The sequence below is a fragment of the Mustela lutreola genome, chromosome 15 (assembly GCF_030435805.1).
Source record: "Mustela lutreola isolate mMusLut2 chromosome 15, mMusLut2.pri, whole genome shotgun sequence".
NCBI classification, from domain to species: Eukaryota; Metazoa; Chordata; class Mammalia; order Carnivora; family Mustelidae; genus Mustela; species Mustela lutreola.
The window spans coordinates 20,122,724-20,143,277 of NC_081304.1; the positions used below are offsets into that span (position 1 = coordinate 20,122,724).

General features: G+C 59.3%; 4 protein-coding genes across 13 annotated transcripts in view; 3 read left to right on the forward strand and 1 right to left on the reverse strand.

Annotated features, from left to right (window-relative positions):
* Positions 1-313: 313 nt before the first annotated feature.
* On the reverse strand, positions 314-870 carry HSPB9 (heat shock protein family B (small) member 9). The gene has a single exon (XM_059148750.1). The coding sequence runs from the start codon at positions 821-823 to the stop codon at positions 335-337; it is 489 nt and encodes a 162-aa protein (XP_059004733.1). The 5' UTR covers positions 824-870; the 3' UTR covers positions 314-334.
* Positions 871-2,069: 1,199 nt separating this feature from the next.
* KAT2A (lysine acetyltransferase 2A) lies at positions 2,070-9,916 on the forward strand. Of its 2 annotated transcripts, none has more exons than XM_059149091.1 (18): positions 2,070-2,485; positions 2,626-2,749; positions 3,102-3,247; positions 3,354-3,443; positions 3,732-3,913; positions 4,014-4,205; positions 5,039-5,145; positions 5,334-5,444; positions 5,531-5,670; positions 5,756-5,964; positions 6,136-6,262; positions 7,580-7,690; positions 8,093-8,236; positions 8,488-8,602; positions 8,694-8,730; positions 8,810-8,873; positions 8,990-9,074; positions 9,192-9,916. In XM_059149091.1, the coding sequence occupies exons 1-18, from the start codon at positions 2,147-2,149 to the stop codon at positions 9,383-9,385; spliced, it is 2,517 nt and encodes an 838-aa protein (XP_059005074.1). In that variant the 5' UTR covers positions 2,070-2,146; the 3' UTR covers positions 9,386-9,916. The 2 variants fall into 2 exon arrangements, with proteins under 2 accessions (XP_059005074.1, XP_059005075.1); XM_059149092.1 differs by having other exon boundaries at positions 5,534-5,670.
* A 656-nt stretch (positions 9,917-10,572) lies between these two features.
* DHX58 (DExH-box helicase 58) lies at positions 10,573-18,991 on the forward strand. 2 transcript variants are annotated; one of them, XM_059147829.1, is made up of 13 exons: positions 10,573-10,720; positions 10,922-11,089; positions 11,288-11,489; positions 11,868-12,058; positions 12,755-12,871; positions 13,449-13,575; positions 13,729-13,920; positions 14,498-14,754; positions 15,254-15,403; positions 15,492-15,653; positions 16,361-16,551; positions 17,606-17,702; positions 17,981-18,991. In XM_059147829.1, exons 2-13 carry the CDS (start codon positions 10,922-10,924, stop codon positions 18,164-18,166), a joined length of 2,040 nt encoding a protein of 679 aa, XP_059003812.1. In that variant the 5' UTR covers positions 10,573-10,720; the 3' UTR covers positions 18,167-18,991. The 2 variants fall into 2 exon arrangements, with proteins under 2 accessions (XP_059003812.1, XP_059003811.1); XM_059147828.1 differs by having other exon boundaries at positions 10,588-10,770.
* A 1,379-nt stretch (positions 18,992-20,370) lies between these two features.
* Positions 20,371-20,554, forward strand: part of LOC131815827 (uncharacterized protein C17orf113) — a 52,013-nt gene continuing 51,829 nt past the window's right edge. For all 8 annotated transcript variants that reach the window (XR_009347864.1, XM_059147838.1, XM_059147839.1 and 5 more), the window contains exon 1: positions 20,371-20,478. The gene's annotated coding sequence lies outside the window, so the exon portion shown is untranslated. The remainder of the gene's footprint in view (positions 20,479-20,554) is intronic.

Below are 20,554 nucleotides of genomic sequence, written 5' to 3' on the forward strand. Positions count from 1 at the left end.
CTAGGGACTGCACCACACTAGGTCCAAGCCCTCTGTCTGGTCTGTGGGGGCCCTCTGGTGGTGATGGAGCCTGGTCCCCCTGCAGGCCTCCTGGCCCTCTGCTGCTCCCTGCTGGAGCTGCTGCTGTGAGCTGCCAGGGGCTGGGCAGCAGGTCCACGGAGCGCCCCCAGCCCGCAGAGGCCTTATTCTTGGTGGACCAACCCCTTAAAATGCCTTCCCTGCCAACAGGGGCCCTCCACTAGCCCTCTCTCTACCTCCGTTATGCCTCGACCTCTGACCCCGACGCCAAGAAAAGACCACAGAACACCAAGGCTGCTGCTGCACACTTAGGTGTTTACTGGGTCAGGGTAGGTTGGCTCTTCTTGGGGCCACGGCCCCGGACTCTCGGGGATGGACCTCTTTGGGCTTCAGGGGGAGACAGCGCCTGGCACGGGCCTCGGACGTACAACTGGCCCGAGGGGGTCATGCTGCAGGTCATGGAGGTGGGATCCAGGTCTGGTGGTAGTTGCATCTGCCGGTGTACCCTCTGTGCCACGCGGTAGCCGGCCCCATCTGGGCTGCAGCCCTCCAGTTGCCGCTGGCCGGTCACCACCAGACATTGGCCGTCCACTTGCACCACGAGCTCCTCCGGGGCAAAGCCGTAGGCATCCATCTTCATCTGGAAGCCATCCTCCGCATTAACGTTGTTCCGCGCAGCCACCGCCTCGTCCCTGAGCAGCTGTACCGGCAGCGTGGCCACCTGGTTCTGTTCGGCAAGGGCCGCGCTGGGACTGCGGGACGCCACCTGGCTCCCGCTGGGGAGACCGCTACCGACCCGCTGCATCCGAGTGAGCAACTGCTGCCCAACCGCGCGAGGCGCAGGGCGTGGCGCTGAGCGCGCGGCCGCGGCGCGCACACCCGGAGAGGCCTTCCCGCGAGCCGGCTCCAAGCAGCCCAGCTCCGCTCCCCCGCGGCCGGGGCAAGGCGGATGGCGGAGGGCGGCGGGGGTGGGGGCGCGCCGCCACGCGAGTCCTGCCTCCACAGGTCTGGTTGCGCTGCTGCTGCTCTTATCCTGGCGCCTGCGCCTTTCTTAGGCCCTTCCCCTTCTCCAGGCTGGGACGCCCCTGCGTAGGCCAATCGGAGGCTGGACGTGGGGGCCCGAGCCTGGAGCGCTCACCAGCCCAGGGCAGAGACGGGACTGAGCCGCTGGGCTCTTGCCCTTCCAAGAGTCGGGCCTGAGGACAAGGGTCCGTCCCCTGAACAGGGCCAAGGGCGTGTGACCGTGGGGTCTTCCATTCTCCGAACGTCCTTTCTCTGACCGCGCACAGCCCTGTGACACATGGGCTTGGGAGGTGAACAGGGCTTCCTGGTTTCCTTCGTGCTTCGGACCCTGGGTCTACTGCGGCAGGCTCAGGGCTCGGCTCTGTGGCAAAAAGAAGACCCCGGCCCTGCCCTCGAGGTGCCCACACTGTTACAGGGAGAGCAATGCCCGCCCACTAGGATGTGCCCGCCTTTACTTCTGCCTCATCCTCACCTCGGTATCGGGTTTTGTGGCCATGACCATCCTCTGGTTTTTTTTACAATAATCCTTTATTGCTGAAATGTAACGTAATACAAAAAAGTGCACCAAAGAGTACAGCTGAATTATCCCACAAAGAGCACAGCCGTGTAACCGCTTTACGGGGCAGGAAGAGGAAGTGTTGCTTCTTCATCTCCACTGTAGCTGCAATTCTGTGACTGCAGACTGGTGGGACAGGGCCGTTGCCGGTGGGGGGAGGTGTGCCGGGAAGCCAAGACAACTCCAGACCCCAGGCTGGCCCTTCTACCCTGACCCTTGGGAGGTGGGCAGACTCCACAATTCCCCTCAACAGAAGCCTGTTTTCTCAGATGCTTCTCCAAGTCCCCACAAAAACACCAATCCCGGAATCCTTCAAAGAGATTATAAGTAAGGAGAGGCCAATCTAGGGTAATGACTCAGGCTTCACTTGTTTGTCTGGGACCTACAGACAAGACAGAAAAGTCTGGAAGCTGGAGGCCAAGGGAGCGGCCGTGGAAGACTACAACTCCCACCATGCTCCGGCGCAGCGACGCCTGCGCATTGAGCGCCGGTTGCCCATGCGGCCCTAGGGCTGGGAGCGCCGCGCCGCGCTCCGCTGCGGGGGAGGACATGGCGGAACCTTCCCAGGCCTCGACCCCGGCCCCGGCCACTCAGCCCCGTCCCCTTCAGTCTCCAGCCCCTGCCCCAACTCCGACTCCTGCCCCTAGTCCGGCTTCAGCCCCGACTCCGGCTCCCACTCCGGCACCAGCCCCCGCCCCAGCTGCAGCGCCAGCCGGCAGCACAGGGACTGGGGGTCCTGGGGTAGGAAGTGGGGGGACGGGGAGCGGAGGGGATCCGGCTCGACCTGGTCTGAGCCAGCAGCAGCGCGCCAGCCAGAGGAAGGCGCAAGTCCGGGGGCTGCCGCGCGCCAAGAAGCTCGAGAAGCTAGGGGTCTTCTCGGCTTGCAAGGTGGGGGCGGGGCCTGGGGTGAGAAGGGGGCGGGGCTTGGGGCATCCCGGGGCTCGGGTGGGAATGGGGGCAAATCTGTGGCTGGGGATCGGCTCCCCGTCACCAGTTACAGGGCTGTTGACGGAGTCTTCTGCCGCCAGGCCAATGAAACCTGCAAGTGTAATGGCTGGAAAAACCCCAAGCCCCCCACTGCACCCCGCATGGACCTGCAGCAGCCAGCTGCCAACCTGAGCGAGCTGTGCCGCAGTTGTGAGCACCCCTTGGGTAAGGCAGGTAGTGCCCTTGGAGCTGGGGTGGGAGCAGGTGCTGGGTCCTGCTTGGATGGGCTTTTTTAAGTGTCAGGGAGCTTTATCTGTGAAACTAAAAATGCCCCCTTAAGGAGGGATCGGGTTGGGAGCATGTATTCTCCCAAGGGAAGAGACAGGAAATCTGCCAGCCCAGAAGAGACAGGGTCCACCCAAGGGTTGAGGTAGGAGCAGCCGGTCTCATTGCCGGTCACACTGGTTGGAGGGACTTATACGTTGTAAATTGGCTGGTGATGAAGAGGGGCGGGGAGCTCTGGTGATGTGTCCATTCTTCGCAACCCTAGCAACCCTACCACCTGTCCGTCTTACAGCTGACCACGTGTCCCACCTGGAGAATGTATCAGAGGATGAGATCAACCGGTTGCTGGGTATGGTGGTGGACGTGGAGAATCTGTTTATGTCTGTTCACAAAGAGGAGGACACAGACACTAAGCAGGTCTATTTCTACCTCTTCAAGGTGAGTTTCATCCAAGTGAGTGTGAGTGAGCAAAGGAGCTGGGGCTGGGGAGTCTGCAGCTCTGAGCTCCACTGACCTCTACTCCTCCCCCTTCGTCTTCCTCCAGCTCCTCCGGAAATGCATCCTGCAGATGACCCGGCCAGTGGTGGAGGGCTCCCTGGGCAGTCCCCCCTTTGAGAAGCCTAATATTGAGCAGGTGGGGTGAGGGAGTTGGTAAGAGAATTGGGGGCATCTTGGAGGAGTCAGGAGCCTGTGTTCCCCATCCTCTTCAAGCTGAGAACAAGGGACCGGTTCAGAGAAGGGAGGGAGTTTGGGGCTCAAGATGGACATGGGGGTGGAAAGGGGGGAGAAGTTCTTCTTCACCGAGAGCCCCAGAGCGAGAGGTGAGCTTTAGCTCCCCTCAGGAAGCACCAGGTTTTGGGTAAGAAACCCCTGCTGGCTGCTCACATCTCCTTCCTGGTCTTGTGCCCTGCCCACTTCTCAGGGTGTGCTGAACTTCGTGCAGTACAAGTTCAGTCACCTGGCTCCTCGGGAGCGGCAGACGATGTTTGAGCTCTCAAAGATGTTCCTGCTCTGCCTTAACTACTGGAAGCTTGAGACGCCTGCCCAATTTCGGCAGCGGTCTCAGGCCGAGGACGTGGCTACCTACAAGGTCAATTATACCAGGTAGGCCCAGGCAGGGGCAGCGTTGGGGTGGGGGAGGCCTGGAGGCCCCGCCTGGGTCCAGCACCCCCGTTCTCCCTTCCCACCTCTCTGCTCCCCACAGGTGGCTCTGCTACTGCCATGTGCCCCAGAGCTGCGACAGCCTCCCCCGCTACGAGACCACTCACATCTTCGGGCGAAGCCTCCTCCGCTCCATCTTCACGGTAACCCGGCGGCAGTTGCTGGAGAAATTCCGGGTGGAGAAGGACAAGCTGGTGCCTGAGAAGAGGACCCTCATCCTCACCCACTTCCCAAAGTAAGGCTTGTTCTGGCCTATCAGGATCTGCCCCAAGTTCACATCCTCCCTGTTGTCCCCTTTTTTCCAGGAAGGCTTCCTGGAGTGGTCTCCTTCCCCTCCAGGAGGCTTCTGGGGTCTGGGTGTCTACCCGGCAGACTTGTCTGGGGCCCAGTTGTGACTTGCCGGCATTTACCTTTGCGTGTACTAGTCTGGGAATGGCAGGGACATGGCCCGTGTGCTAACTTGACCCCTGCCCACGCCCCTGGTAGATGGGATTCATTGTTTCCCACGGGGCCTGGACACAGCCTCAGAAGCACAGCGCGCCGAGAAACCAGAGCTTACGCTTGAGGGGAAACCGATTTCCACTCCCGTCGTGGTCCTATCTGTGAGATTTTCCTCTGTTCTGCTATACTTTCCTCCCGTTTTAAACTTGGCTCATAGCTACCCGGTATAAGAAGCCTCCACTGACTAATGCAGGCCTTTCAGCCCCCCTTCTGCCGCCCGCTGGGACTACAAGGGGGCAGGAGGGGATCCTGAGACCCAGGGTGACTTGTGCACTTCCCACATAGCTCAGGAAGGCACCAGCTTAGACCCTGTCCCTCTGTGCCACACACTGTGGTAGGCTGCGCCTCTGTTCTCTGTCTAGATTGTCCTGTTCTGCCTCTGACTAGGGGCTCCCAAGAAGCCGAGGACTGTGTTTTCCCCTAGTCTGAAGGCTGTCTCCGTTCTTTGGCTCCTAATTCCGTGACAGTTGGGTCTCTCAACCTGCCTCCAGTCCTTCTGACGTCTGGTCCAGGCTGCTGCCTTGGTTGGAGGACAGAGTTGTGAGACAGCCTGTACCCTCCCCACAGATTCCTGTCCATGCTGGAGGAGGAGATCTATGGGGCAAACTCTCCGATCTGGGAGTCTGGCTTCACCATGCCGCCCTCAGAGGGGACACAGCTGGTGCCCAGGCCGGGTACGTGCCCCAGCAGGCTCTGCAGGCTCTTGGCTTGGCCTCCCTAGCAGAGCTCAGCCCTCCGCCGGGAAGAAGCACTGCGGATGGCAGCAGTGGGGACATGCAGGAGGGTGTGTCTGGGGAATCCTTTTTTGGGGACCTACCACCACCTCTGACCACCCCCCATCCCTGATTTCACTCCCTCTCAGCTACAGTCAGCGCGGCAGTTGTCCCCAGTGCCCCCCTCTTCAGCCCCACCATGGGTGGGGGCAGCAACAGCTCCTTGAGCCTGGATTCCGGAGGGGCTGAGCCCATGCCAGGTGCGTACTTGACCCCTGACCCCTGACTCATTTGGCCCCCCTAACCTCTCTTGCTGTCCACCGGAGACCCTGCCAACCTTCCCCAGCAGGTGAGAAGAGGAAGCTCCCAGAGAACCTGACCCTGGAGGATGCCAAGCGGCTCCGCGTCATGGGCGACATCCCCATGGAGCTGGTCAATGAGGTCATGCTCACCATCACAGACCCCGCTGCCATGCTGGGGCCTGAGGTGGGCAGCCTGGCTTCCTACATAGTGTGGGGAGGGGGCTCACCGGCCAGAGGCCGCAGCTCACTCCCTTTCCTCTGGTGCCCAGACAAGCCTGCTGTCGGCCAACGCAGCCCGGGATGAGACAGCCCGCCTGGAGGAGCGCCGCGGCATCATCGAGTTCCATGTCATTGGCAACTCGCTGACACCCAAGGCCAACCGGCGGGTGTTGCTTTGGCTTGTGGGGCTGCAGAACGTCTTCTCCCACCAGCTGCCGCGCATGCCCAAGGAGTATATCGCCCGCCTCGTCTTTGACCCGTGCGTCCCCACAAGAGCCCCAGCCCCAGGCACCATGCCCGTCCCCAGCCTGTGGGAATACTTGCTCCTCCACTTCCAGCTCTGAATACAGCCCTGGCCTCCAAGGCTCTAGGGACCTGGGAGGCATTTGGGGACCAGGTAGGGGCCGTGACCTTTCCCCTCTCCCCTTAGGAAGCACAAGACTCTGGCCTTGATCAAGGACGGGCGGGTCATCGGTGGGATCTGTTTCCGCATGTTTCCCACTCAGGGCTTCACAGAGATTGTCTTCTGTGCCGTCACCTCGAATGAGCAGGTCAAGGTGAGTGCCTTGGCCCCAGCCCCAGTTTGCACAGAAGGGAAGCCACAGTCTCCAGTCCCTCTTTCAGTGGCCGGCCAGTTCCTCCCAGCCCCATAAGGGGGCGGTTGTCCTTTGGTAACTGCCTTAAGAAAACACTTTAGAGTCCCCAAACCAGTAATGCTCTTATTTTCTTTTTTTAAAGGTTTGTTTATTTTATATAGAGAGAGTGAGTGAACGCATAAGCACACAAGCAGGGGGTGGGGCAGAGGGAGAGAATCTCAAGCAGACTCCCTGCTGAGCGCAGAGTCCAATGCGGGACTCGATCTCACAACCCTGAGATCGTGATCTGGGCTGAAATCAGGAGTTGGCCACTTAACCGACTGAGCCACCCAGACACCCCTACCAATAACACTTTTATTTTATTTATTTATTTTTTTTTTTTTAAAGATTTTATTTATTGATTTGACAGAGAGAGATCACAAGTAGATGGAGAGGCAGGCAGAGACAGAGAGAGAGAGAGAGAAGCAGGCTCCTTGCTGAGCAGAGAGCCCAATGTGGGGCTCGATCCCAGGACCCTGAGATCATGACCTGAGCCGAAGGCAGCAGCTTAACCCACTGAGCCACCCAGGCGCCCCCCAATAACACTTCTAAATGAACTTGAATTTCTTTCAACACCGGAAAATTCACATATACTGAGGAGTTACTAGTTTTTATACTATTCTGGTGCTGGGTGATAGTCCTGGGTTCTGTCTTAAGTTGGCATAACAGAACCTGGTAGGGTTCCCAGTTCTCCTGGTTTCTGTAAGCCAGATTTGCATGGTGCCACTCGGTCTTGACCTGTATGGGAGATACTCTCTCTTTAGGGTTCAGATTTGAAATGAGTAGGGCCCTTGTGATTCCTCTTCCCCTTCCCCCCTCACTCTGAGGCCCAGGAACTGGGAACCAGTGACATGGGGAGCGCAACTTCCTGGTTGGGATTTCAGTCCTGGCCTTACCATGGCTGGCTGTCTGACTTCGGACACATTTCCTAACATCGTTAACATAGTTGGGTTGCAGGTTTTGGTGTCTTGGGGTTTTGTTCTCTGGGAAATGGAGATAAAAATACTCACCTCGTGGACTGACTTGAGAGGCGGTCTGTAAAGTCCCAGGCACCACACGAGGCCCTGAGTAAGCGCTTAGAAACCCAGTGTCCTTCACTTTCTCCCCACAATCTCCCATTCTTCTGCCAGTTGCCTTTCCTCCTCCCTGTCCTGGGTCCCCTGGCTGCCCCTACCTCCTATGCAGTCTGCTCTCTCCATTCGAGGCTCCCCTGCTAAGCCCTGCTCCCCTCCCCCGCAGGGCTATGGGACTCACCTGATGAACCACCTGAAGGAGTATCACATCAAACACAACATCCTCTACTTCCTCACCTATGCTGACGAGTATGCCATCGGCTACTTCAAAAAGCAGGTGACCCTTGCCTCAGCCCACACTTGACTGCTGCCTGGGGCTAGAGGTCATCCTGTCCAGCCTGCTGGTGGGGATGGGAAGGAAGTCTTCTGTGCCCAGCTGCCTGCCTCCCGCTGCTGCCCCAGTGAAGAGTAGGGACCTGTAGGCAGGCTGGAAGAGCTGGGAGACTCTTGAGGGTGGTTTGGGAGGGGCAGCTGACCTGGAGCCTTCCCAGGGACAGATTAATTGAGCCCACACAATACAGAGCCCCCCGCCTGCACACCAGCTACCACAGAAGGTGATCCCGGAACCAGGGAGAAGGGGACATGGTCTGCACGGCCCCTCAGGGGGCTTCTGGGGGAAGGGTGACTCAAGTTGGAAGGGCCTTGCTGGTGGGTCAGGTTGTGACTGTCTACTCCCTAGGGCTTCTCCAAGGACATCAAAGTGCCCAAGAGTCGCTACCTGGGCTACATTAAGGACTATGAGGGTGCAACATTGATGGAGTGTGAGCTGAATCCCCGCATCCCCTACACAGAGCTGTCTCACATCATCAAAAAGCAGAAGGAGGTGTGTGTGTGTGCGTGCACACGTACTCAGCCCTGGGACTTTTCACATGCATGGGGGGGTGAGCACACGTGTGTGGATATGTGCCACACGTATGTGCACTTGTGAGGTGGGCGTGGGCCAGGATCTTGGTTCTTGCTTTGCCTCTCAGGGAAGTTAGGAGGTGAGGTGCCTGGGGTAGGGCCTCTGCCTCTGGCCCGGGGAGGGTTGCTGCTGGGGCTGGAGTTGGCCTCTCAGGCCCTGCCTTCCCTCAGATCATCAAGAAGCTGATTGAGCGCAAACAGGCCCAGATCCGAAAGGTGTACCCCGGGCTCAGCTGCTTCAAGGAGGGAGTGAGGCAGATCCCCGTGGAGAGTGTCCCCGGCATTCGTGAGCAGGGGTCTTGGTGGGGGAAGGGGCACCCTACTGGGGGTGTGTTCTCAAATTCTTAGGGATGCTCTCCCCACTCCCCACTTTGCAGGAGAGACGGGCTGGAAACCACTGGGGAAGGAGAAGGGGTGAGTATTGTGTGGAGGAGGCGGGTGTCGGGGGAGGCAGAAGGACCCAGGGCCTCAGACATGGCATCTCTTGCCCCAGGAAGGAGCTGAAGGATCCAGACCAGCTCTACACAACCCTCAAAAACTTGCTGGCCCAGATCAAGGTGGGGAGACCAGGTTCCCTTCCAGGGGCACCTGCGCCAGTGGCTGGGGTGGGTGGTACTCACAAGCCGGGCAGAGGGCACAGTGGGCCTGGCTCCAGCTCGACTTTCCTCTCTAGTCACACCCCAGTGCCTGGCCCTTTATGGAGCCTGTGAAGAAGGCAGAAGCCCCTGACTACTACGAGGTCATCCGCTTCCCTATCGGTGAGGACGCTCCATTCCTGCTCCCCAAACCTGCCCCTGCCCCCAAACCTCCCTGGGCCCCACGGCCCTGCCCTCCCCAGCCTCCTAAAGCTGTGCCCTTACGTCCCGCCGCCCCAGACCTGAAGACCATGACCGAGCGACTGCGCAGCCGCTACTACGTCACCCGCAAGCTCTTCGTGGCCGACCTGCAGCGGGTCATCGCCAACTGCCGCGAGTACAACCCCCCGGACAGCGAGTACTGCCGCTGCGCCAGCGCCTTGGAGAAGTTCTTCTACTTCAAGCTCAAGGAGGGAGGGCTCATTGACAAGTAGTCTCCGGCTTTGGACCGCAGCCTTGACCTGGAATGTCTCCACCTTGGGTTCTGATCCGATGGCCAGGAGGCGGCCCTGGCGGCCTGGTGCCTCTCAGCTCCAGACGCTCCAGCCCCCAGCCCTGCGGCCCTTCCTGGAACTGCGGGTGCCCCCTGCCTGCACACACAGCTTTCGTTGTATCTGACCTTGGGGAGGGGTCTCCTGGGTCCGGGGCTCAGCCCCTCCCAAGTGGCTGCTGGCCAGAGAATAAGCCCTGACCGGCCCCAGGGGCCCCCCAGCCCTATCCCCACAGAGCCGTGGAGTCTTGGAGTTCTGGACCTGACCCAGCCCATTGTTTCCTTGAGGGTGGGGACCGCACATCTTAGCGTGAGGGAGGGGCTTCAGTGTTTGAAGTTCAACTGGGACTGGAGGGGCCATGCCTCTCCCCTCACCCTGCACTGTTCTGTCTGTCCCCCAGGAGTGGGGGTCCCGGGACCATTCATTTCCTGGCATTAATCCCTCAGAGGGAACAATAAAGCTCTTTTTTTTTTCCTCTGTGTGATTGTTTCTTTGGTAGGGTCCCCCAACCTTGGCAGGTTGACCCCATTCCTGCCTGGACCTCCTGCAGAAATGGACCTATTAAAGCTCAGATGGATGGGACACCTGGGGGGGCTCAGTCGCTTAAGTGTCTGTCTTCCCCTCTAGTCATGATCCGGGGGTCCTGGGATCAACCCCCGTTCTCAGCGGGGAGACTGCTGCTCCCTGTTCCTCTGCCACTCCCCCTGCTCCTGCTTTCTGGCACGTGCTCTCTCTCAAATAAGTACACGCTTGAAAAATTCCACTGGTGCAGGGGCTACCCTCCCCCACCAGCCTCCTGCCTAGTCCCGCACCTCTGCAGTGATGGCACCTGTGGGCTGCAGCCCCCACTTCTCCCTGCTCCTGGTTGCTCCTGGTCCAGGTGTGGGGGCTGCAGGGGTCCCAGTCTCCACCCAGCCGCCTTGGACTGGGTGTACATGGTTACAGCTGGCTCGAAAGACTGGGGTCGGGGTTGGGTGGCTGAGACTGCGCAGTCGGGGAAGGGACCAGCAGGACCCAGGAGGAGTGAAAGGGTACTTTCCTGCAGCTTTGCTGGGGGAGGGGGAAAGGGGAAAGGGAGAAGGGAGATTCCTAAGGCTGAACTCTGCCGGAGCTGACTCCTCCCTCAGTTTCAGTTTCTGTTTTCGATTTCTACTCAGCCCAGGGGCACCGGCATCAGCAAGGGTGTTGGCATCCGGCTAAGCTAAGCTGGCCCTCGCCTAGGCAGCCTCGGCAGCCTTGGCAGGTGTTGCAGATAAAACCCGACAGGGCAGAAGTCAGGTAGAGTTTGTGTTACTTCTGCCTCCTGTCTTGGCCGGATCAGGTTCCAGGTAGATCCCTGCCCTGCCCTGCCCCACCTCCCTCAAGCGGGGATGGGGTGGTCTCAGGCCCAGACTGGGCTCTCGGGGGGGGGGGGGGGGGGATTGGGAGTTGGGAGGGGGCTGGGTGGGCCAGGGGTCAGAGTCTCCTTCCATTCTCAAGATGGAGTTGCGACCCTACCAGTGGGAGGTAATCATGCCTGCCCTGGAGGGCAAGAATATCATTGTGTGGCTGCCCACGGGGGCTGGGAAGACCCGGGCAGCTGCGTACGTGGCCAAGAGGCATCTGGAGACTGTGGACGGAGCCAAGGTGGTGGTACTAGTCAACAGGGTGAGTAGCCCACACTCCCCTCGGAGGGGTCTCAGCTCCTCAGATGTCCCCAGAGCCCGTCAGGAACTCCGGGGCTGCTGTGGCCACCTCTAAGCTCACCTGACTTTTCTCCCATTCCTGTCCCCAGCCCAGTCCTGGGGGGGGGGTCACCTTGCCGCCCGTCCAGCTTCCTGCCCTCACCTCATTCTCCGTCCACAGGTGCACCTGGTGAGCCAGCATTGTGAGGAGTTCAGCCGCATGCTGGACAGACGCTGGGCCATTATAACCCTGAGCGGGGATATGGGGCCACGAGCTGGCTTTGGCCACCTGGCCCGGAGCCATGACCTGATCATCTGCACAGCGGAGCTTCTCCAGATGGCGCTGACCAGCCCCGAGGAGGAGGAGCACGTGGAGCTCAATGGTGAGTGCTGTGAGTGAGGGCCAAGGGTACACACCTGAGGCAGCCTACCTGCTGCCCCCAGGACACCCCTTCCAGTAAAGCTGTGGGACATTTGGTGGGAGTGAGGAGTTCCCCATTCACCATACACCCTCAGGGAAGTCAGCCTGGCTATGGTGTGGGATCTGTGGCAAGTCCCCCGAGCCACCCCCGCTGAGCCTCAGTTACTAATGTGTAAAATGAAGGTAAGTGACCCCTGCCTAGGCTGCTCTCCAGAGCCCTGGTGCAAGTTGAGAAAGGAGGAAGGAGAGAAATGACCTGTGGGGGCTGCGTTCAGAAAAGCTTATGGGGGAGGAAGAGCTTTGCGGGTGTAGGTCACAGCCTTGCCCCTCATGTCCCCAGCCTTCTCCCTGCTCGTGGTGGATGAGTGTCACCACACGCACAAAGACACTGTCTACAATGTCATCCTGAGCCGGTACTTAGAGCATAAACTCCAGAGGACACGGCCCCTGCCCCAGGTGCTGGGGCTCACAGCCTCCCCAGGCACTGGCGGGGCCTCCACGCTCAAGGGGGCCATCGACCACATCCTGCAGGTCAGCTTGGCCCCCGTGGCCCTGCCCCTACCAGAACCCGCCACCCCCGCCACCTGCCCCATGCCCTCCCCAGGCTCTCCCAGGCACACAAGCTCCAGCCTCCAGTGGCTTCTCACTGTGCTTAGATTAGACTCTGCCGTCTCTATCGGGGCTTACAAAAGTTCCATGGACCCAGCCTGCCTCTCCAACCTAGTTTCTGGCACCCTCCCCTCACGCCTACTCTACCAGCCTTCTCTCTGGATCTTGAGCATATCAGGTCCTTCTCAGGACCTTTGTACTCGCTCTTCCTTTTGCCCTGAATGCCCTTCCCCCTGCACTTGACCTGTCTGGCTCCTCCTTGTCACTCAGGGAACAGCTTAAATGTCACCGCCTCAGAACCTTCCCCTGCACCCTAACAAGCCAGCCAATTTTATTGTCCTCAGAGCTCATTAATACTGCCCGAAACCCTCCCATTCTGCTAGCTTCACTGGTTTATCATCTGTCTCCCCAACTCCAAAATAAGACTCTCTGGATCCCCGCTACCTACAACAGCCCTGGGTACAGAGCTGGCGAGCAATAAATATTTGTTGAGGAAGTGAATCCCCACTTCCGGTGGCCCTGCTCCAGGGCCGCTGGGACCTCACCAGTCTCAGAGTTCCGCCCACTGTCCTCACAGGACTGTCCCCCATTCGAGTGAACCCTTTTGTCTTTACCCAGCTCTGTGCCAACCTGGACACATGGCGCATCATGTCACCGCAGACTTACCGCCCCCAGCTGCAGGAGCTCAGGCCTCAGCCCTGCAAACAGTACAACCTCTGCCACAGGCGCACCCAGGTGAGTGGGGCAGGGGGCGGGGGTGGGGGGGCATCTGGTGTGAAGTTAGGGCACCTGACCTTGAGCCCTGACTCCACCTACTGGAGCTCTGGGACTTCCGGGTACTTGCTTATTTCTCTGAGCCTCTATTTGTCGGTTGTGTGAAATGGGGAAGCTCCAGCCGGTGCCCACAGCCTCTTGTTTAACTCCCTGATGCCTTCTGGGGCATCTGTAGAGACCCTGTGGAATGCTTTGCAAACCCTACACCTCCGGCCCTACACCTAGGGCTGAGGCTTTCTCCTGTGGTGTAGACACTGTCTGGCGTCTGCTAGGACAAGGGCTGCATAAGGACTTAGACATTGCTGTCCCCGGGTCAGAGGTCAAGGGCACGCAGGAGCTGGAGGACCCCAGCCTCCAGATGGGGACTCCATATCCCGGCAGGCTTCTCTCTGAGCTCCCTCTTCTCAAACACCGACCTGGCGGCAGGAGCCATGCGGCTTCAAGCGCAGATCAGCTCCCCCACTGGGTGCTCGAGGCTGCACCCTGCACCCTCTTCCCCAGGTGTATGGGAATCCCTTCACGCCCTCTTCCCCTCCAGGACCCATTTGGGGACACACTGAAGAAACTCATGGACCAAATCCACAACCGCCTGGAGATGCTCGAGTTGAGCCGGGACTTCGGGACGCAGAATTACGAGCAGCAGGTGGTGGAGCTGAGCCAGGCTGGTAAGGGGGGCGGTCGGCGCGGAGGGCCTGGAGGTTGGGACCTGCCGGGGCGGAGCTCCCCCTAGGGGGCGCGGGGCGGCGGAGTCTAATGCGGGAGAAGGCCTGGAGGGGCGTGGCCGCTCAGACCCTGAGGCCTTTCCATCCCTCCCGCAGCGGCCGAGGCCGGGCTCCAGGAGCGCCGGGTCTACGCTCTTCACCTGCGGCGCTACAACGATGCGCTTCTCATCCACGACACGGTCCGTGCTGTGGACGCCCTGGACTCGCTGCGGGATTTCTACGACAAGGAGCGCGCCACGAAGACCCAGATCCTGCAGGCCGAGCGCTGGCTGCTGGCGCTGTTTGATGGTGAGACCCGCGGGAACTGGACTAGACGGGACCCCGGCGCCAGCGCAGGGTGTCAAGGGGCCAACGAGGGTACTGGGTCCCTGTTTTTCTAACCGAGAGTCAAGGACCTGGATAGGACAAAAGATGTATGCCCTCATTTTTAAAGGTTTGTATAGACATGAAAACGAATTCATTTAGTTGGGGGGACTGTCTCTTGAAGGTCTGGGGTGTTGTGATACCTTGAAGCTGGGAAAGGGAGGTGGTCAGCGAGTGGCATTTAAGGCAAGAGGCCTCAGCAAGCCTGAGGGGCGGGGCAAGGACCTTTCTGAACAGAGACACCTGAGGTTGAGTTCATCCTGGGCAGCAGAGGTCAGAGATGTGTCTGCAAAGAATTCTGTACTGTAGGCCCCTGGTGTCAGGCTGGGTCGGGGAGCAGAGCGTGTCCCTGAGTGTTATCTTGGGGCCCTTCCAGGGGAATCAGGAACAGATAGCTTCAGGCTCCCTCTACTCCTGTCCCTGTGAGCCACACCCTCTCCTGCCCTGCCCTGCCCACCTCCAGGCCTGATGCCTGTGCCTCTGTTTTGGGCCTTTCTGGCAGATTACAAGAATGAGCTGGCCCACCTGGCAACATGCAGCCCGGAGAACCCAAAACTGGAGATGCTAGAACAGATCCTGCGGGAGCAGTTTGGGGGCAGCGACGACCTACCCCGGGGCATCATCTTCACGCAGACCCGCCAGAGTGTCCACTCCCTCCTGCTCTGGCTCCAGCAGCAGCCGGGCCTGAAGACCATGGACATCAGGGCTGACGTGCTGATCGGGGCAGGGAACAGCAGCCAGAACACCCATATGACCCAGGTGTGGGCTTTGAGGAGAGGAGCCGGCACTGGGGGAGTTCTTAGGGGAGAGGGGTGGGGTAGAGTCTTCACGGAGCTGTGGCGGCCTGGTTTCCCCAGACAGAAGGCAGAGAACAGGGGGAGAGGGGTGCACTCTGAGATCCCCGGTACTGAGGGCTTTCCTAGTTTGGGGATCTCTGGGCACAGAGAGGCTGACGCTTGGGGAATCTGCAGGGAAGGAGGTAAGTGCTGTCTTCAGGACAGAGGATCAGAGGTCTGGAGTCCCTTGCTGGAGAAGAATAGGTCCTGCTACCTCCTACCATAGACAGGTGCAGGCCCTTAAGAGTCTGTAGGGGAGGCAGGGGTTAGGTGGTCGGTCACCTGGCAAGACGGGCAAGATGCTGGGGGTAGCGGTGGAGACTCAGGCTCCCTCGGAAAAGGGGCAAACTCTTGAACCAGGTGAGGCAGGTGAGGCAGGCAAACCACTTGGTGCCCATCCTCTTGCTCCTCCCCCACCCCAGAGAGACCAGCAAGAAGTGATCCGGAAGTTCCGGACTGGCACCCTGAACCTCCTGGTGGCCACGAGTGTGGCGGAAGAGGGACTGGACATCCCCCAGTGCAACGTGGTGGTGCGCTACGGGCTCCTGACCAACGAGATCTCCATGGTCCAGGTGCGCAAACCCTGTGTTGCCAACAGCCCTCAAAGGTCCTCGTGGGACCACAGGCCCACTCAAGGCAGCGCCCAATCTCCTCCCTCAGGCCAGGGGCCGCGCCCGGGCTGGTCAGAGCAAATACTCGTTTGTGGCAACCCAAGGCAGTCGGGAGCTACGGCGGGAGCTGACCAATGAGGTGCTGGAGAGGCTGATGGAGCGGGCTGTGGCCGCCGTGCAGGAGATGGACGAGGCCGAGTACCAGGCCAAGGTCTGGGTGGTCTGCACACCGTGCGGGCTGGGGGTCGGGGCTGAGGGCACTCCACCTGCAAGGCCTCTGGCTGCACGTGCACACACACGCCCCCTGCCCCCCCTTTCCTGGGGACTGATGTGGCCTGCCTGGGAATGTTTGAATGGCAGGGAGGGTAGAGGCCAAGGCTGGGGCTTCCTGGGAAGGCAATGACCCTTCTCCAAGATGCCATGTCACCATGTATCTGTGAGGGCTGCCTTACAGCGCTTCTGGCACCAGGCTTGGGGGAAACAAACAAAGACATGTGCACAAAATAAGCCCAGAACCAGGAGTTAAATCAGTTTCCCTTGAGGCAGGGTCACCATTGTCCAACCTCACCCAGGACGGTCCCTGTGGATCCCTATCATCCCAGCATAATTATTAGTGATGCCCCATGTTACAGTCAAAGAAGCAGCTTTGCACAAAATCCTCCATAGAGGAGGCAGAGACTCGGCAACAGAGCTCGCCCTACTCCCAGCATTGTCCCTGCTCCCAGCATTGCCCCTGGTCCCTATTCTTTTTCTCCACAGACCTGCTTCTCGAAGCTCCAGGGAGGGTGGAGGGAAGTCCCTTCTGGGTACTAATGATCTGAGGTCTTCGGGAGCCCTTAGACCCTGAGAGTGTTCCAGGGGTCAGGCCTGTGAGGCCCCAGCTCTGCCTGGTGTGCCTGGTGTCCCCTCTGACCCCAGATCCGGGACCTGCAGCGGGGCGCTCTGGTCAAGCGGGCAGCCCGGGCAGCCCAGCGGGAGAGTCAGCGGCAGGAGTTCTCGGCTGAGGAGGTGCAGCTCCTCTGTGTCAACTGCATGGTGGCCGTGGGCCATGGGAGTGACCTGCGGAAGGTGGAGGACGCCCACCACGTCAACGTGAACCCCAACTTCTCGTGAGGCCAGGGGAAGGGGCTGGCAGGATGAGAGGGAGGGAGGGGCGTGGTGGGGGACCGAGAACGCCTCCCATCCAGACCGTGCGTGCTCTGAGACTTTGGGAGCTGAAAGGGCATTTTTGACAAGTACCGAGTCTGTATTTTCAAGCGGCTGGCTGGACAGGTTTTATCACTGTCCCATTTCGCATGTAAGCAAACAGAGGCTCAGAGAGGCAGAGTGACTTGTCCGGGCTCCCACGGCCACTGGGTGGTTGGGCAGGCACTGCCGTTCAGGACACCAAATGCTGAGAGGCCACGAACTGGGGTCCTCACACACCTCCCCATCCAGTCCCACCTACTCTGAAGACAGAGGGGCTGATTGTCCCTGAAGCATCACCCTCTCATCCTCTGTCCCCTTGAGGGTAACCTTCCCCCATCCTCCATCTGTCCATCCATCCATCCGCTAATTAAGTATTTACTAGGGAGCCCCTGTGTGCCAGGCCCCTGGGCCAAGGTTCTGCACACCAGGTCCTCTCATTTAAGGAGGCAGCATTTTAACGAGTTCTTGTAGGACGGATCAGGCTGGCGGGGGGGGGGGGGGGAGATGAGCTGAGGCAGGGATGATGTGCGAGCACTGCCTCTGGCTAGCTCGTGTGGGAAGGACCGTGAAGGCTGAGACCCCGAAGAAGACCGGCTGGCTGGGGGAGAGCCGTGAAGTTCAGGCCTGAAAGTCTGGCCTTTGTCCCACAGGCAGAGAGGAGTCTTGGGTGGATTTTGAGCAAGGGAGTGTCAAGGTCAGATTTACATTTTTAGAAGGTCACCCTGGCAGTTATGTGATGAATTGGGATGGAAAGGTGGAGCTGGGAGAGGCACCGGGGGTAGGGTGGTTAGAATCATCTGGGTGTGTAGTGCTGAGGCCTGAGCCCAAGCAGAGGGCACGCAATGAGGCCGCACAGGCAGAACTTACCGGAGGGCAGAGCTCCAGGCTCTGCGGAGTCTCTACCTCTTAGCCGGCAGAAGAGCCCGAGGCCCAGCAAGCAGGAGGGCATGAGGACTGACTCCCATTCCTCTCCAGGATCTACTACAGTGTATCCCGGGGGGCTGTGGTCATTGACAGAACCTTCAAGGACTGGAAGCCTGGGGGTACCATTCACTGCAGGAACTGTGGGGAGGTAAGTGTTCGGGCCTCAGCCCTCAACTCCAGTCTTCAGAATCCCTAGTCTGAGAGAGGAGGCCCAGCCTTCTGCCATCAGGACACCCTCCTGCTCCGCCGCAGGAGCCCCCAGTTGGAGGAAAAGGGTTGAACTGCTAGCTTAGCCCACGATGTGATTGCGGAGACAGCTCTGAGGTGGGAGACACAGGCCGTGCATTCACAGATCCCCCACCTTGAGGAGAGAAGCCCAGTCTGAGGACAGTGACCCCAGCCCAGCCTTCCCTGTTCCACCCTCAGGCCTGGGGTCTGCAGATGATCTACAAGTCGGTGAAGCTGCCGGCGCTCCGGGTCCGCAGCATGCTTCTACAGACGCCCCGGGGGAGAGTCCAGGCCAAGAAGTGGTCCCGCGTGCCCTTCCCAGTGCCTGACTTTGACTACCTGCAGCACTGCACCCAGAACCTGGCGGACCTCTCCTTGGAATGAGCCCCTTGTCACTGAAGTGCCCACCTCCGCCTGCAGGGGGCAGGAGAGTCCGCAGAAGCCACTGTCTTCCCCCTGGCAAAGCTTGGGGCCCAGCCCCTCCAGCCTGAGTCATCAGCTTGGGGGTGCCATGCTGACCAGCCACAGAGGAACCTGGGGCGCCCAAGCTGGCTCAGACTCCCACGCTGAGGAAGCAACTCGGGGACCACAGCTCGCCCCCAAGCCCCCCTCACACCCACAGATACTCAAATGCACTGGATAGAGGCAGGGTTTGGAGAGGAAACCGAGGCAGGAAGCTGTCCACACTCTACTAGCAATGAACACGGTTTCCCTTGACTCCTTAACATTCCTTCCCCTCTATTTTTTGAGGCTCCTCATAAATTGAAAATAAACTAGTAGAAAATTGCTATAGAAAAAATGTGGGGTGCCTGGATGGCTCAGTTGGTTAAGTGTCTACCTTCAACTCAGGTCATGATCTCATGGTCCTGGGATCAAGCCCCACCTAGGGCTCTCTGCTCAGCAGAGAGCCTGCTTCTTCCTCTCTTCCCCACTCATCTCTCTTGCTATCTTGGACTCTCTCAAATACATAAAATTAAAAAAAAAAAAAAGGATGTATTTAAAAAATAGATCTGTTGAGGTATAATTGACATAAAATACACTACATATTCATAGCGTACAGCTTGATAAATTTTAACCTATCCTCCACAATCAAAATAATGAACGTAGCCATCACCCTTAAAAGTTTCCTTGTTCCCAAGTAACCCCTCCCCAGCCCTGATCTGCTTTGTGGTCTATTTTTAATGTTAAAGTTGTTTTGTTTTTTAACCACCCCTCTTTATGGTTCCCATGTAACATTATTTGGAGAGCACATCACAAGTTTAAATTTGAGAGCCATCCAGAAGGTGAGCCGCCCCTCCCCCGCCCCCTCCACCTCCTTAGAGGCTCCAACCCCAGCAGCGCCCCCTCTGTCTTCCCCTAACCCCCAGGTCAGAGGCTGAGATCCAGGACTGCAGGCATGGTGCTCAGATAGGCACGGGAGTGGGGGAAGTGGTAAAGGCCTAAATTTTCTGTTCTCATTTTAACAAGAAAGAAGAGAAAGAAAGGCAAGATCTAGGTTGATTCTTCAGGGAAAGGGCTATTTCTGTAGTAAGAGGCCCAGCAGGCAGGAGTCACCTTCAAGAGGAAGGGAGGGGGCTAGGGTAGAGATTTGAGAGCAGGATGGCGGTCCTTCCTGCCATCTAACCCCCTTCCCTCCTGCTACATCCTTGGTCCTGCCTAAGGGGTAGACGGGGAAATGAAGTCCTCTCTTTCCCCCAGCACCTTCTGTCTCCGGTCTGTCTCTTGTCTGATGGAGGCTGAAATTCCAGTTCCAGTCTCTCTGGTCTCCGTCGCCCCAGAGGGTATCCCTTTCCCTAGGGGTCTTCCTCCTAGTCTCCAGTGTCCCTCAGCCTTGATTCCAGGACTCTCCCTTCTCCCTGTTGTCACATCTCCGCCTCCTGGGGCCTGTCTTCTGCCCATCCGCCGCTCCCACTTCGCCTTCAGTTATCTCCCCTGCCAACAACGTGCCTTTTACAGGTCAATAAAATTAGCGACTGGGGGCCGAGGGAGGGGGGCAGGGGCCCAGGGGTGCTAAGCTCAGTGGCCTTGAATGCGGCTGGACGCACGGAGTCTGGACGCCTGTCATTCCAGGGCTAAACGGTGACAGCTGAGGGGCTTGAGCTGGCGTTGGGGGGGCAGGGGCTAGAGTTGCAGGGAGGGTTGGAGGAGGTTAAAGACGACCTGGGCACCTAATGGTCCTCTCAGTGGTCTGGACCCCTATGCCGCTGCCCTTTGGATGGGGGGCCCTGACTTTATACTGGGTGACTTGTCTCGCACCCACCTTGCCAGGCTGGGAGAGCTTTCTTGAGCTAGGATGGAAGGGAAAACTCAGGCCACGAGAGGTTCCAAAGCTTTCTTTTTCTGGTGAAGCGTCTTCATGTGGACCCACGGCCTCCCGGCCATGTGGGCTAGGCTGCCCGAAGCAGGGGGGTTCGTGGAGTCCTCAGGACGCAGGCAACCTACCTTTTTAGCACTCTAGAAGCCAGAGCTCCAGACCTTCCCTAGTGGCCCTGAAGCTCTCCTCCCTTCCAGCCCACCTGAATGAACCCGCCCACCCGGCCCAACCATGACTCAGGGAGGGGCTCCGCCGCAGCTCCCCCTCCCGGACCCCGCCCCCGAGCCCGGCCCCGCCCCCTCCCCCGGCCAGCCCCAAGCCGCCGCGCTCCGGAGCGCTGCGAGAGCAGGTGGCCGCGGCGGACTCCGTCTCTGCCCTGCAGGTAAGTCAGCGACGCGGACTGGTCCACGCTGAGGACCTCGAGGGCAGCTCGGGGAGAACAAGGCAGCCCCCACCAC

Bases quoted from the DNA above. Each gene is read 5' to 3' on its own strand.
- HSPB9 (XM_059148750.1), bottom strand. From the start codon at position 823: ATGCAGCGGGTCGGTAGCGGTCTCCCCAGCGGGAGCCAGGTGGCGTCC.
- KAT2A (XM_059149091.1), top strand. From the start codon at position 2,147: ATGGCGGAACCTTCCCAGGCCTCGACCCCGGCCCCGGCCACTCAGCCC. The intron at 5,671-5,755 runs GTGGGCAGCCTG...TCTGGTGCCCAG, and splicing joins CTGCCATGCTGGGGCCTGAG to ACAAGCCTGCTGTCGGCCAA. The intron at 8,237-8,487 runs GTGTGTGTGTGT...GCCTTCCCTCAG, and splicing joins TCATCAAAAAGCAGAAGGAG to ATCATCAAGAAGCTGATTGA.
- DHX58 (XM_059147829.1), top strand. From the start codon at position 10,922: ATGGAGTTGCGACCCTACCAGTGGGAGGTAATCATGCCTGCCCTGGAG. The intron at 13,921-14,497 runs GTGAGACCCGCG...CCTTTCTGGCAG, and splicing joins GCTGCTGGCGCTGTTTGATG to ATTACAAGAATGAGCTGGCC. The intron at 16,552-17,605 runs GTGAGGCCAGGG...ATTCCTCTCCAG, and splicing joins AACGTGAACCCCAACTTCTC to GATCTACTACAGTGTATCCC.